Genomic DNA, 14,812 nt, shown 5'->3' with positions numbered 1-14,812 from the left:
GTTGTGGCAGGTGGAATCTTAGTTCCCTGACCAGGGATCAAACCCGTGCCTCCTGCGTAGGCAGTGCAGAGTCTTAACTATTGGACCACCAGGGAAGTCCTGAAAACCAAATTTTGATTCCCCAACTAGTTAGGGTTACGAAGTCCAGGTGGTCGCCTTCATTTTAATGAAGACACACCATTTACTGACCACCCTGTTGCAGAACTTTGGCTCATTCAATTGTCATATTATCTCTTATACATTTGATATCATGACCCCCATTTTACAGGCGGGATAACTGAGGCTCACTTTGGGCCCTTGGTCCAAGGTCATGTAGCTCATTACATCTGGGAATTTATTTTATTTATTTATTTGGCTGCGCCTGGTCTTGGTTGCGGCACGCAGGATCTTTGCTGCTGTGTGTGGGGATCTTAGTTGCGACATGCAAACTCTTAGTTGCAGCATTCGGGATCTAGTTCCCTGACCAGGGACGGAACCCAGGCCCCTCTGCCCTGGGAGCATGGAGTCTTGGCCACTGGACCACCGGGGAAGTCCCACATTTGGGAATTTAGAATGTTCCTTTATGTAAATACTTCTGTTCTAGCAGTTTTTTTACATGAGGTAATGCATGTAAAAGCTTTTTTGTAATAGAACCATGTAAACATGAAGCATTATTATTAGTTTTGCTGGATTTCTGGCTCCATCCAGTTCAGCCTGCAACATTCAGGGAGCCTAGGAAGGGGCAATAATGAAAACCAAAAGCCCCAATGGCCTCTCTTACTATTCCCCCATGTCTATTCTGGTTCCCTCTCTGGGGCACCTCCAGATGTTACCTTCTGCCAAATAGAGTTTGTTTCTCAGAAGTTACAAGACGTGGGAGGTTAAAAAACAAAAAACAAAACCAGCAGCATCAATAACTATAAAAACCCTTGCAGCAGCCTGAACACAAAGGGTTTGAATTTTGAACAAAGGGCAGGGTGAGACGGAAAGTTAATGCTGACACATCCTCTCTCCAGCTGTGAACTGGGGGGTCTGAGGGCTGCTGCAAAGGTCATCTGTCTCTATATCTTCGGGCAGGAAATGCAATTCAATCCTCTCAATGACTGATCGCTCTGTAAGATTAATGGAATCATCTCCAGCATTGGTCTCCGTTCTGACAGCACAAAAAGTGAATCAAACTTCTCTCTCCTCCCCTCTCCTCTTACTAGGCAACGTCAGCTGATTCTGCATTTTAAAAGTTCAAAACTTTTCTCCAGGAAATTTGTTCCCGGGTGTTTCTTTGCAGGGCGAAACTCTTTCTTCTGGCGTGAGAACCGAAGGTGGCACTTGAAGGTTTGGGGAACTTTCTAGGCTTTTCATCTGTCCCTGCTTCATCTTTCAAAATGAAGTGAATGCACAGGGCATGATCGTCCCTGAAAGGGTTAACTGCCAGCCCGGCTGTCCAGCCCTCTGGGATTGCCAACCAATGATAACTTAGCATGATGAAGTAATGCTTGCATTTTGAGTTCCATTGGTTAATACACTTGTCCATCAATCCAAAGATGCAAGTTTTGAAAGTATCTTTGAACTTTTATGACTCTCTTCCTGGCGTTAACCCCTTGGTTAACTCACCTGTTATTTCCAAGATTCCTTCCAGTTCTCACGCAGGAAGGGAGATATTAGAATATGCAAAACTCTAGACATAAACCTGTCTTCCCCAAATGACCAAAGGCCGACACTAAGGCCATGTGTAATTCTGCTCTTTCTTACTCAGATACTTCAATCCACAAGGACTGAGGAGCAAAACAAAAACCAAAACAAACAAAAGTCTCTGGGAACTACAACCACTTTAACTGTAATAGTGTGTGGTCTGTTGTCCCAGAGTACTTATTGAATTGCAAAAATAACACAAAATATGGCAAAACTCTAAGGTTTGGAAAAGGTAGGTGCTGGATACACAAATCCTTGCTACATATATATTTATTTTCTATGCATTTCTTTACGTTTGAAATATTTGATAAATTTAAAAGGGCATAATGGTTGTTAAAAATGCAAGTAATATATAAGTATAGACTATATAACCCCCTCAAAATTTTCTCCTCTCCTCAGAAGTGATCAAACAATGGTTTGCTATTCTATTCAAGCCTTTCTCTTTCTCTCTTCCTTTCTTTCTTTTTTCTCTTTTGCATATCTATATGTTACCTATATATAGTTTGGTTTAACATAAATGGGATCATTACGTACATGTTATTCTGTGACTTATTTTGATTCTTAACCAATCTTGAATTTTTCTGTATCACAACATTCAGATTTACCTCATCCTTAAATATTTTAGAATGAGGCAGTTCTACAGATCACATTAAGTGAAAAAGGAAGGGGAAGGACAGTGTATATTTGTGTGACACAATAATGAAAGAAGATACATGTAGATGTTTGTAAGAGCATAAACCATTTCTAGGAGGGTACCCAAGAGACTTGCTAAGTTTTCTGGGGATGGGAGTGTGGAGAGGAGAAACTGGGGGTGGGAGAGAAAGAAAGCAATTTAAAAACAATTTTTAAATAGTGGAACATTTCATAAATACAATCGAATTTATAAAATATTTATGTACTCTTAAAGAATTACACTCAGCTGTCCACCATCTAGATTAAGAAACAGAAAATCACCATTACCTTTCACTGTTCATATTCCCTGCCCCAGAGTTGAGTTTTTTCCTGTATTTTGTGTTAATCACTCCTTTGCTTTTATTTATGCTTTACCACTTATGTATTTATAACTAAATAATATTTATTTGGTTTAGATTGGCCTGATTTTGAAAATCATAGGCTCAAAAAGCACAAATAAAATGAAATTCAATTTTGAGTAGGTAATACATCTATATAGTATAAAATTCAAAAGGTACTGCAACATATAAAATGAAATTAAATCTATAAGGTTCAAAATCAGGCAACACTAATGCATATACATGGTAAAAGTTTCACACTGTACCAAAGAAAAAGTTTTCTTCTCTTTTCCCAGTTCTTTTCCCCATTCAAAAATTGTATTTCTTTCCAAAGAAAATTTTCTGTGCATATAAAAAAAAAAAGTAGATATAGATATATCCCCTTTGGTTTACATAAGTGGTCATCACAATTTAGTATCATTCTGCACCTTGTTTTAATTTAAGGATATCATGAAATCATTTTACATCAGTATATATAGAGCTACCTTATTCTTCTTAATGATTTGATAGCATTTCATTGGGCAGATAAATGGTCCAAGATTATTTAATCAGTTCCCCAACTTTTAGATCGTTTTCAATCTTTTCCTGTTGGAAACAGGGCTACAGTGAATTGCATCTTTGGGTTTGAGTCTGACAATAGGATATATATCAGGAAGTAGTTATCCATTTCTAAGGCTTCCTGCCCCATCACCAATTATCTGTCCCTGAGAAGTTTATTTGTCAGATCTGGGTAGGTGGGACAATTTTATATCCGACTGGCATCCCCAGGTGCCTACAGTGCCATGCTCTTGCAGGCACTCAGAATGGGTGGTTTAAGGGCTAACACTCCAAACATTCACATTGTACCAGATGGCTCCTTCTAGAAAACCTTTGCAGATATTCCTGGCCTCCTTCCCCCGAGATGAACTCTGGAGAACACTCTAAGGTTGCACTGGACTAGTGTCCAGTAAGATAGACACTAGCTACATATAGTTATTTATTAATTAAAATTAAATAAAATTCAACATTCAGTTCCTTTATCCCACTAGCCACATTTCAAGTGCTCAACAGTCACATGCGTCTAGAAGCTCCTATATTAGACAGCACAGACATAGAACATTTCCATCTGTATGTTCTCTGGGGCAGCCCTGCAGGGAGTTATAGTGAGAAGCCTGTGGGCTCTGGATTCCTACAAGCCCTGGGTTCAAATCCTGTCTTTGCTATTTCACAGCCCTAAAATGTGGGCAGGTTACTTGACCTCTCTGTGAGCCTCAGCTGTAAAAGTGGGCAATTACAGACCCTCCCTCACAGAACTTTGACGAGTATTCAGAGATAGCAAATGTGAGAGGCTTTGCTCAAAGACATAGTTAGCTCTCAAAAATCAGCAGCTATTATAATTATACATGAATATGACAGCTTCAGTTTCTAACAGTGTGAAAATGCTGGATTCTAAGAGTTCCATAGAGTATCAGCCCTTCCTAACTTGCTTGGGAAGCTGGCGGCCCACCCCTCGCCCAGCCTGGAGTAAGTCTACAATCGGAGCTGGCTTTTCTACCTTCTGTCTTTAGAGCACAGAGCTGCTCAATCAACCTTTGATGAATGAAGAAATGAATGAATGGGGCCAATACAGCCAGGATCTGACTGGGCCTTTTGTAAGAATGAGCAAGAGGCTCCAGGAAGTCATTATTATTATGCTTCAAATACAACTGGCCTGGTCTTTTTTTTCCTGCAAGAAAAGGCAAACAAACAAACAACCCTCTCCTGGGGAATCACCTTAAGCTTCCCTCTGCTCTCTCACCTACAGTCCACTCCTCGGGGACAATTAGCCAAGGAAGGAGCTCAAGGGTCTTGGCCCTTCCCCCTTCGGCCCAACATAACCTCCTCCCCCCACTTTGAGCAAATGCCTGGGATTCTTTCAACAGGAGGACAAAGCCTTTCATCTGCCAATTACTGATAAAGAGAAAATGCAAATATCGCTGGGAAGGTGATCCATCAAGGGCCCAACATTTATTGAGTGACCACTTAGTAGCGGGCGGCAGGGTAGGCATTCTGGGGGCGTCAAAGGGGAACAAACCCCCGGCTGGCCCATTCTTCTCTCTGGTCTGTGGTTTCCTGGCGGTTTGTAGAGGGAGGGGATTAAATTAGGTGACTACTCAACCCCTTCCCACTCCGACAGGCCAGGAACTTCCCATCGGGGTGATATATGGACTTAACTGTTTTTACACTAAGGTGTCTGCCATTGGGTCTTTTCCTGATACCAGCTTTTGGGGACACCATGAGACCACATGGGGAGGCAGTAGGGTCTTTGGGAGGAAAGGAGAATTAAGACCAAGTGTTTTATTTCACAGTTTTGCTTTACTGCACTTAATTCATGACCTTCCAGCCCACTGCACCCTCCTTTGAACATGTTTATCTCATTATGTGGGAGCAGTGAAGATGGTCAATATCCAAAACAAGGATGTGATGGCAGAGCCAGGCTCCAGTCTGAGCCCCAGCAGCCCCATTTATATAAGCTGTGTGATCTTGGGGGATTGGCTTTCCCTTTCTGAGTTACAGTTTCCTTATCTGCAAAATGAAGAATAACAAAACTATTTCCCTTAAAGGGTTCTTGCAAAAGAGAGAAGCAAATACAACGGTCCCTGGTTCTTGACAGAGGCTGAAGGCAAAACCCCTCTCACGCCCATTAAGCCAAGGTGGGCGATTTCAGTTTGGAAAAAAATTTTGAAGTTCGCCAGCTAGTGGACTTGGATTAAAACAAGACTTCAACGAGTAGTCTTTGGAGGGTGGGTGGAAAAAAACACAGAAAGATAGGACAGGAAACTTCAAGGTGAGTGAGGGGGAAGCTGTCTCTTACGCTGACGGCTCACATCTGATCTCTGATGGGGAAGCCACTTCCTCTCCACTTATCTGTCTGATCACTGTGTTGACACGGGGAGGATATGAGGGTAAAGCAATCAACCAGATTCAAAACTTCTCTGAGCCTCAGTTTCCCATCTGCAAAATGATTTGCTCCAACTATCCCATAGGGTTCATGAGAGAAGTAAAATTAAAAGTATGGGAAGTTTGTTTGCAAAGCCTGTTATGAGCAGGTATAAGGCTCTTTTACTGTAGCCCTGGTGCCATGTCATCTCATCGTGATCTTTACCTCCAAGATCAGGCCTAGTTGGGCTGGAAGAATGTTTAGGGCCAGCTTTTATCACAACCAAAGTCGACCTGACTGTTGTTCATGATGGACTTACAGGATAACACGTTTAGGATTCCAGTTTTGGGGGTGGTCACAGTGAATGAGGTATGTGTGACAGCATACTGAGATCTAATGATACTCCATATTTGTATAGAGGGTGCCCATACCTCCGCCAAGAAGCGCTGTAGGCTTAATCAAGGGGTGCCCAAAGTTCCCCGCGCCCCATCCCAGCGCCTTGCACCTTTCCACCGACATTTCTCCTGTAAACCGCCAATAAGGGCTTACCCTTCGCATGTTTGCCAGCTGCGTTAGGAGGCGCCCGATCCGATTCTCTCGGTAGTTCACTCCTGAGCATCTATTTCCTCCGCTTGGCGAGCGCAGGGACCTTTAAAAAATGTCCAACTTCTCTTCCAGGGCTTGTCGCCTAGTAAAGGACTCCACAGACGCGGGCAGAGTGAATGAATGAAAGGCAACGTCTTCCGGTCAGCTCGGGTCTGAAAAGGCTTTGGTCTGGCTGTATTTCCTGTACCTGTGTGTATGTGGATCCTTATCTTTGAGTCCAGGAGTTTAAAAGCTATGCAGTCCGTACAGGTATGGAGCTGCGCTAATTTCTTCCTGAGTCCCCAAATGCCTCCTCCGTATGGCAGGTCCGCTTATGGGGATCTAGAGAGGATCCCCCCAAAAAAAGACGTAGTAGAAAAGAAAAAAAATTATATATACACAAAATGTTTTGAATTTGGGTCGGCCACGTAGGTAACGAGGTGGGGTGAGTGAAGGAAGAGGAAGAGGGGTAGCCCGTGGGGGCCGTGGGCAATGGGGGCAGGGATTGAGGTGGGAGGTCGTTTTTGGGGGGTGCCAGGCCCCGGGGGCTTTCACTCCAGCATGCTCGGCTTGCATTTCCGCGCCTCCCGCTGAGGCCAGCCGTGCAAATCTGCACCTCCCTCCCCACCCCCTCCCTCCTTCCCTTCCTCCCTGCCCCGCCATCTCCGGGATGCGCCCGCCGCCTGCAACTCAGCCCTTCCAAAAGTCAGCTCTGCACACAACTCCCGGGCGGCGGCGGCGCCTGCGTGCAGAGGCGCACTCGTGACCCAACAACAAAACAGCGATGCCAGGGCGCTAACGGCGCCCGGTGCCTCCCGGGCGCCCTCCCCGCCCCACACCTCCTCAGGCCACCGCCCCCGCCCACCCCCATCCCGGGCCGAGTGCCCCCCCCCAGCCGGGCCGCGGGCTCGGAGCGCGATCGGCAACAATGTTTACGTTCCGGGGATTATGACGTCGACGCCTCCCCCCACAACTGCTGAAAATGGTTTCCTAGGACTTTGCAAACGGATCTGCTTAAGTGTTGGTGCAAAACTTTGTAGATCTCGGCTCTGGCTAGCTTTATTTATTTATTTTTTGGTTTGTTTTCTTTGGTCTTCCCTCCTTCCCCCCTCCGCCAAAATGCAGGGGGCAGGAGTGTTGACAATTAATTGGTGAACTCTCCTAAAAAAATGGAGGCAGAGAAAGACTCTGGAAGAAGATTGGTGTGTAGCTTTTTTTTTTTTTCCAAATCTGTATCTGGTATATGATAGATCTATTTTTTTTGTTGTTGTTTCTTGCTGCCTTTTCTTTCCTTTTCCGTATTTTGCAAGAGGACCGGAAAAAAAATATAATAAATTGCATGCAAAAGGAAGCAAGCAGCTTACTCCTCCAGTCCCTTGTGAGGCTCAGAGTCTCAGACACTTAAGTGGGGAGGTGGTAGCGGGGAAAGGCGTGGAGGGGGGGCTCAGCGGGCTCGGGGTTCGCCCGGAATCTGGGGGGCTGCGGGGCTGGGCGCTCGGCGGTGGAGGGAGGAGGCAGGGGATGCGGGGAGTGGCGGGGGATTCTCCTTAGGAAGTGAGTGTGCGCGCGCGCTTGTGGGGAGATGAGACAGCTGCTGGTGCGTTTTGGGGTCTCCGATGGGAGCTTTGTGGCGGGCCGTCTGCCTCTCCCCCTCCCAAGCCCCGAACCCCCCCTCCCATCTCTTCTTCTTGCACTGGCGGTCGGTCGGCGGGGGCGGCTGGGGTCTCAGCCCTTCCATTTCAGCTTTCCAGCTTCCCCCGTAGCTCGGGGGCGGCTCCAGTCTTAGAAATGCCGCCGGCCCCCGGTTCCGGCTTCCCGGCTCTGCCGCTGCGGCCGCCAGGGCTGCTGTTAGCGCCGAGCCGGGCGCTGCGGCGGCTCCTCCCGGGGCCTACAAATGCCCCGCCAGCCCGTGCGCCGAGCCCCCCTCGCGGGTTACATAACCAGGCTCCCGGCCGAGTGGGCAAAACCTAACACCTCTCGGGGGTGGGGGGCAAGGGAGACTCCCCCAGATATCCCTTGCATGGCCTCCAGAGATGCAGGAGGGGAGTGCCCTGTTTAGGGCGCAGCTTGACCCTGGGGGCGCTGGCCCCTCTCATTATGCCCATTTTCAGCATCTTTGGCTTTTGCGTAAAGTTGCTCCGGTCGCAGTGGTGGGGTGCAGGGGGCGCGCGGCTCCTGCACCTGTTCGAGCTGGGCCCAGGGTGAGAGGCGACCCCCACTTCCCCCAGTAATGTCCCGGGCTCTCTGGTTTGGGTCCCTGCAGCGCCCGATTGACCGCCAGAGATACGACGAGAACGAGGACTTGTCGGACGTGGAGGAGATCGTCAGCGTCCGCGGCTTCAGCCTGGAGGAGAAGCTGCGCAGCCAGTTGTACCAGGGGGACTTCGTGCACGCCATGGAGGGCAAAGGTGAGGCGCCCCCTCCTCGGGCAGTCCTCCGCGGCGCGGCCCGAGCGCACGTGGGGAGGGAGCTGCCGGTGGCTGGGTTCGTATTTCGCGCCCGCGTCCCCCATTCCAGGGGATCCGGTGACGAAACGAGGCCGAGCACTGGGGGGGTGGGGTGGGCTGGGTGGCGAGGGAGGAGGGCAGGCGGGAACCGGGGCCGGGCATGGGCCTAGGCCCGGCCCGCGCCCACCACCAGCCCCAGGGTGGGTAGAGCCAGGGGGCCGGCGGACTGAGGGACCTGGGGACCGACGGGCAGACAGATGGAGGGCGGGTGCGCCGCGTTCTACCCCTCCCGGAGCCGGCCCAGCTCCTTGCGCTGCACGAGGTGCAGCCGATGGGCTGGAGCGGGGCTGGGGCACCCCAGAGGTATTGGGGTGGGGGACCCCCAGGCCTGTAGCCTCTCAAACCCCGTGACATTTTGGGCCCTGCCAGTTAGGACCTGGCGCTGGGGATGCCCCCGGTCACTTAGTGACACCTCCTCAGGCCTGGGGTCTGCTGAGCTCCATCACCTTGTGAGCCCTGCTAGATGGGAGCAGGGTGGGTGACCCGGAGTTGTTGGCTGGACCCCGCTTAAGCCTGAGGTCTCTAGCCCTGCACCCCTGATGCTTGAAGTGGTTAAGGGGGTTATCCCCCCATCAGGCTTCAGGCTGCTTGAAGTGGGTAAGGGGGTTATCCCCCCATCAGGCTTCAGGCTGCCCCCTGGCAGCTTGAGGTGAAGAGTTGGGACACCCCCCCTGGGAAACAGGGTCTCTTCCCAGGGCTGAGGCCTTGAGAGCTCTGTCCCTCTTGTGGGCCCTGCCAGTTTAGAGCAGAAGTTGGAGAAGCCTCTGGGGTTTGGGAATGTCACCCTAGCCTGAGACCTTCAGGGCCTACCTCCCTGACCCTGGTACTAGCAAAGTGTCTGGGAGTGTCTTCCAGACTTTGAGTTTATGCTCTGTCTGGCTTGGGTCTAAGGCCTGCAAGGCCCCTGGTTTGGCCTGTGGGATTGGGGTTTTGGATTTGCCCTGCCTACTTAGGCATCTCCCTATGCCCTTCTGGGGTTTGTAAGTTCATTTTTGCCCCTCAGACATTTGGGTTTCCTTTACATTACTCTGTTCCCATTTTGTTTATCCCCTTCCCCCTTGGAAAACCCTCCCATTCCTCAGTGAGCTGATAACTGGGAAGCGCCTCCCGCCTCCAGGTTCCGGATGAGTGGCTAGGGCTATGGGGTTAGCTCCTAGGAGAGACCGCCTAGCTTTGCATTTTTGAAGTTTCTCTTTTGTGCCCATTGCTTCCTGGAGTGCCGGGCTTCGGTGGTAGGGGGTAGTTGTGAGAGGAGGGAAGAAGAAATTTCTTCCAGCCTGCCAGGTCTTAAGAGCATTGCACCCAGAGGCCAGACAGTTCAGGGGTCTAGTCTCAACTACATTTAAATTTCCTTAGCACAAATGGGGTTTTAATTCCTCTCCTTCCCCATTTTTCTTGAGTCGTTTGGCGGATCGGAGGAGAAAGCAGTATGCAACTCTTCCTGGTCATTGGTGAGGAATTCTCTGCCCAGGATCTCAGTGTTTTCTCAGGCTCATTTGAGGAAGTTGAAGCTGACCCTGGGGGTGGACTCTGGGTGTGTGTGTATGGGGTGGGCTGGGGGTTTCCAGCGAGGGAGAGCCCTTAAATCTGCTGTCCAGGCTCCTTTCAAGAGAGAGGGCTCTAGGGTTTTTGGTTGTTAATTCAGATCTTGCCCCAAAACTCGAGGGAGGAGCTGAGAAACAGAAGGAGCCCTTAGCCTGGATTCAAAATAGAAGCTTCTTAAACTTCTCTGCCTTTAAATCCTTAGGAATCCCCATTCACTGGGAGCTCCTGGGGATCTGAGCTGCTAAGGTCAGGACTTTCCCCAGCTCTGGTTTTGTTCTCTCTCCTCTGAGCAGAGTTGCCTTGCCCTCTGCCTACCCCCACTCCCCCCAAGCTGCCCTAGTGAACTGTTCCCTGGGGCAGGGGCTTCAGTGGCCTGGGATCTCCTCTATCTCCCTTCTGACTGGCCAGGGAAGGCTTGTGCCTTTGTGAATTGCTTCAGTTACCTGAGGATTTGGGGATGTGAGGATTTATCTCCGCCTCCCTCACCTCCATATTTAGGGATATGGTTGGGTCATATCCCCTACTTTTGGAACTCAGGAGGATGGAAGCTAAGGCTTCCTTCGTGCTCTAGGGCTTTCGATAAGGATGTTGGGGGTCTACACTAGACAAGCGTCAGTCAGACAGGAAAACTACGCGGTGAGTTTTCTTCAGGCCTCACTATGTCCCCTTCACACAGTCTTCACCTGGGGAGCATCCCTCTTGGTTATCCAGCTGAAGCAAGTGTTCTGATGGCTGCAGCAGAATTTCACTATTAAGACAGCAAAGCTGTGCCCAGTTCCCTAGTTATTTTGGCACCAGATACACAGTTTCCAGGGAAACCGGCTTTTCCCCCCTCCCCTTCACCATGCAGGATATTACAATAAGATCTTCCCTGATGCTCGGCTACAATGAGAACCCTCCTCCCAGCCTCCTCTCTGGGGCTTCAGATCCTCCCAGGTGGCATTCTTCAATTTTGCAGTTCCTTTACTTTCTGAGCTCAGCTTGGGATGTGTTTCTCCATCCGTCCCTCTCTTGCAGTGATAACTGGGCTGTGTGGGGCTCTTTCATGAGGCTCCCTCCCCAGTTCTCTCCAGCCTTGGGCTGTTCATTGACAAGTTCTGACCCGTGGGGCATGCAGGCAGTGACTGAGTAGGCAGAGGAGTTGATAGTTGGCATGGCTTCTCTTGGGCTTTGCCTAATCCATCTCCTTGTCATTTTCTAGGGAGCTCTTGCCCTTTGAGCTGGTGCCTGCATCTAGTATAACCCCTGCTCCTTCCTCCATCGTTTTTCTTCCCCTAACCAATGGATCATGGTTCATTTGCTCCTTCATGACTTAACCAACCTGTTTTAATTCCAATCTCCAAACAGATTTCAACTATGAGTACGTGCAGAGAGAAGCTCTCAGAGTTCCCCTGATATTTCGAGAAAAGGATGGCCTGGGAATTAAGTAAGTTGCTGAAACCAATTGCTTCTTCCCCTGTCTCCTTCCCTAACACAGTTTGTAGCTTGGGATGGATTTCTTCCACCCTTTTCCTTACCTCTCATCACTGAGAAGGATTTTTCTTCATTATTTGGGGATTGTATCTCCTTGTTCAAGGCCTGACAGAGGGGAAAAACTCTTTAAAGATGAGTCTGGATTTTCAGAGAATTTGGATGGAGAGGTCACAGGGTACTTAAACAGCGTGGACTTTTTTCCCCTGACCCACCCCAGTTACACGCAGTGACTTCCTGAAGAGAATTGTGTCCTCCCCCTGAATCAGGAAACTGAGGCAGGGCCTGAGCTGCAAAGGGATTGGCCAGCTTCTGGGCCCAGAGGCAGGACGCCTACATGCATATTTTCTACTCAGACTTGCACTATGTGGGAAACTGGCCCTTTTCTGTGGAGGGTGTGTTTCCTAGGATGCTAGGCCCTCGTCTCCCCTTTTGGCTTGGGCCCCAGCACCTGCCTCCCGTGGTGTCTTGTCTGGTTTACATTCTCTTCAGAGCTTCCATCCGGAGGCTGGCTGGAAGAACAAGTTTCCACCCCTTGGGCAGAGGTGGGGGAGGAAGCTGAGGGCTTCATCACAGCCTCCCTCCCTCCACAGCATCTACTGCCAGTCATTCCTACCAACAGAAATTAAACCTTTGGCATCACTATTAATTAATAGTGAACCTCATCACAGTCATCATAGCCAGTGTCACCAAATCCCTGGAATTGGTGCGATATTTTTTTTTTCCTCTAAACTTAAAAGGGGTCCCTCCCACCCTCCATACAACTCCTTATGGAGAGTATTTCCTAGAAGAGGAGCCACAGAGAGGGCTACCCACCCTAAAAGAAAGCAAGTGTTTGAATGCCCAACTCTGACGGCACACTTCAGTCTTCCCCGGATATGTGGCAGGGGGACAGTGGATGTCCATCCTCTTCTCTGTAGCTGTGCTGAGTTCAGGTGTCAGGGAGAGTGAGGGTCTGGTTTGCCATTGAGGTGAGGAAGCTGCTGACCGGTTTGGGGGGTGACCCTCCCGCTGAGTTATCCCATTTTGGACTCCCAGCATGAGAACCAGGCAACTCTCTTGGAAAAATGGCCTCCCTCTGCCCCCATTATTGGGTCTAACCCTGTTATTTCTTCTCATCAAATGTCTGTGTTCCTCTTTTTCGAGGATGCCTGACCCTGATTTCACAGTCCGAGATGTCAAACTCCTAGTGGGTAAGTTGCTGTGTGTGTGCGTGGCCCAGAGATGCTGAATTGGGGGGGCGTGGTAGTGGCGGGGGACGAGGCTTATACCACCTGCCTCTTTGGATATTTAACTGCCTCTGAAAAGCAAGTCCCCATGCGAGGAGGCAGGAGCAGGTGTGAGCTGCAACCATCTCATTCTGGAGAACAGGTCAGATTGCAAAGCCGTAAGAAGCTGTATCAGAGGATGTTTGCCAGTGCAGTTGTATGAGGCTGGTTTGGACCCTAGCCTCCAGCTTGGGTGTCATCAAGGCAATCTTAGATCTCTCCTTTGCGTTTGTTTGTGGGTTGCTGGGTAAACACTGGGTGCTGTGTGACCCCTGAAAGACTTTCAGAACTTTCAAGGGGAGGGATCATTCTCCCTGCTTCTTCAGGGTTCCAGACAGGCCTAGGGCAGGGCTTGGCGCTGAGCACCTACAGAGCTCGGCTGGACTCACTGAGTGCCCCTGACTCCTGACTAGGTAGTGGGCTGCCTTTTAGATTTTACAGGAAGTTGGTCAATACATCCATTCTTTCCGGAAGTGTTTCTCGAGTAGCTCCTACGTGGTAGGCTAATTCACAGCTGTGAGCAGGACAGACAAGATCCCTGCCCTCTTGGTTGGAGTGACAGGCAACAAAGAAATAAATAGGTTAAAAAAAATTTACGTCTTTTCAGAGGGTGATGAGGGATATGAAGAAGTAAAGCAGGGTAATGGGATGGAGCTTGCTGGAGCTGTGTTTTGTTTTAGGTGGGGGGTGGTCAGGGAAGGCCTCTGGGTGGAGGTGATGAGGACGTTTGGACAGAGACCTGACTGATGAGAAGCCAGCTGTGGGAAAGAACATTCCAGATGGAGGAATGAACAAGGGCAAAGGGTGGGGGAGGAATGGAAGGAGTGAGGGGGGGAGGTAGTAGGAGAGGTGGGAGAAGTTGCAGGACCAGGCCCACATAGGACCTTCTAGGCCCTGGTGGGGAATTTGGGTTTAACTGCTGGGGTGATGGGAGGCCACTGGGGAGTTTTAAAGTGTGGTGAGGCGGGTAGCTTTGTGATCTGATTATTTTCTTGGGGGGAGGAATTAAAAATATTTTTAAAATTGAGATAGAATTCATATACCATAAAATTCACCATCTAACCATTTTAAAGTGTGCAATTCAGTGGTTCTTTTTTTCTTTTTGGCCACGTTGCATGGATTGCAGGACCTTAGTTCCCTGACCAGGGATTGAACCTGGGCCACAGCAGTGAAAGTGCTGAGTCCTAACCACTGGACCGCCAGGGACGTCCCCAGTGGTTCCTAATATAGTCACAGTGTTGTGCAACCATTACCACTAACTAATTCCAGGACATTTTCATCACCCCCAAAGTGAGCCCTGTACCTCCCAATTCCCCTCTCCTTCCATCCCCTGACAGCCAGTCTGCTTTTTGCCTCTGTGGGTTTGTCTCTTCTGGATATTCCATATACGTGGAATCATAATATGTGGCCCTTTGTGTGTGGCTTCTTTCACTTGGCCTCATGTTTTCGAGGTTCATCTATGTTGTAACAAGTCTCAGTACTTTATTACTTTTTAAGGCTGAACAGTATCCCATTATATGGATAGACCACGTTTTGTTTACCCATTTGTCTGTTGATGAACACTTTAGTTGTTTCTACTTTTGGGTATTATGAATAATGCTGCTATGACTATTCATGTACAAGTTTTAGTGTGAACATACATATTCACTTCTTTGGGGTATATACGTAGGAAGGGAATTGTTGGGTCATAGGGTAACTACATTTAATCTCCTCTGACAGTTACCAAAGTAGCTGTGCCATTTTAAATTCCCATTAGCAACATATGAGGGTTCTAATTTCTCTACATCTTTACCCGCACTTGTTATTGTCTGTCGTGTGTGTGTGTGTGTGTGTGTGTGTGTGTGTGTGTGTGTGTGTGTG

At 49.0% G+C, this 14,812-nt stretch overlaps 1 protein-coding gene and 1 non-coding gene across 8 annotated transcripts in view; one reads left to right on the top strand and one right to left on the bottom strand.

Moving 5' to 3' along the window:
* The first annotated feature begins 3,548 nt into the window (after positions 1–3,548).
* Positions 3,549–14,812, top strand: part of KDM2B (lysine demethylase 2B) — a 124,151-nt gene continuing 112,887 nt past the window's right edge. For 2 of the 7 annotated variants that reach the window (XM_029232803.1, XM_029232797.1), the window contains exons 1-4: positions 7,745–7,759; positions 8,426–8,570; positions 11,562–11,640; positions 12,831–12,877. In XM_029232803.1, coding sequence (XP_029088636.1) covers positions 7,745–7,759; positions 8,426–8,570; positions 11,562–11,640; positions 12,831–12,877 — 286 coding nt within the window. Of the gene's footprint in view, positions 6,433–7,124; positions 7,365–7,744; positions 7,760–8,425; positions 8,571–11,561; positions 11,641–12,830; positions 12,878–14,812 lie in introns of those variants that run through there. The other 5 variants (XM_029232777.1, XM_029232813.1, XM_029232766.1 and 2 more) reach the window with 5 other exon arrangements.
* TRNAE-UUC lies at positions 14,087–14,158 on the bottom strand. The gene has a single exon. It is a non-coding gene; the product is annotated as a tRNA-Glu (tRNA).

Source organism: Monodon monoceros, unplaced genomic scaffold (assembly GCF_005190385.1).
Source record: "Monodon monoceros isolate NGI ecotype Baffin Bay Population unplaced genomic scaffold, NGI_Narwhal_1 Super_Scaffold_1, whole genome shotgun sequence".
Taxonomy (NCBI): domain Eukaryota; kingdom Metazoa; phylum Chordata; class Mammalia; order Artiodactyla; family Monodontidae; genus Monodon; species Monodon monoceros.
This window is presented reverse-complemented; position numbering and strand designations above follow the sequence as displayed.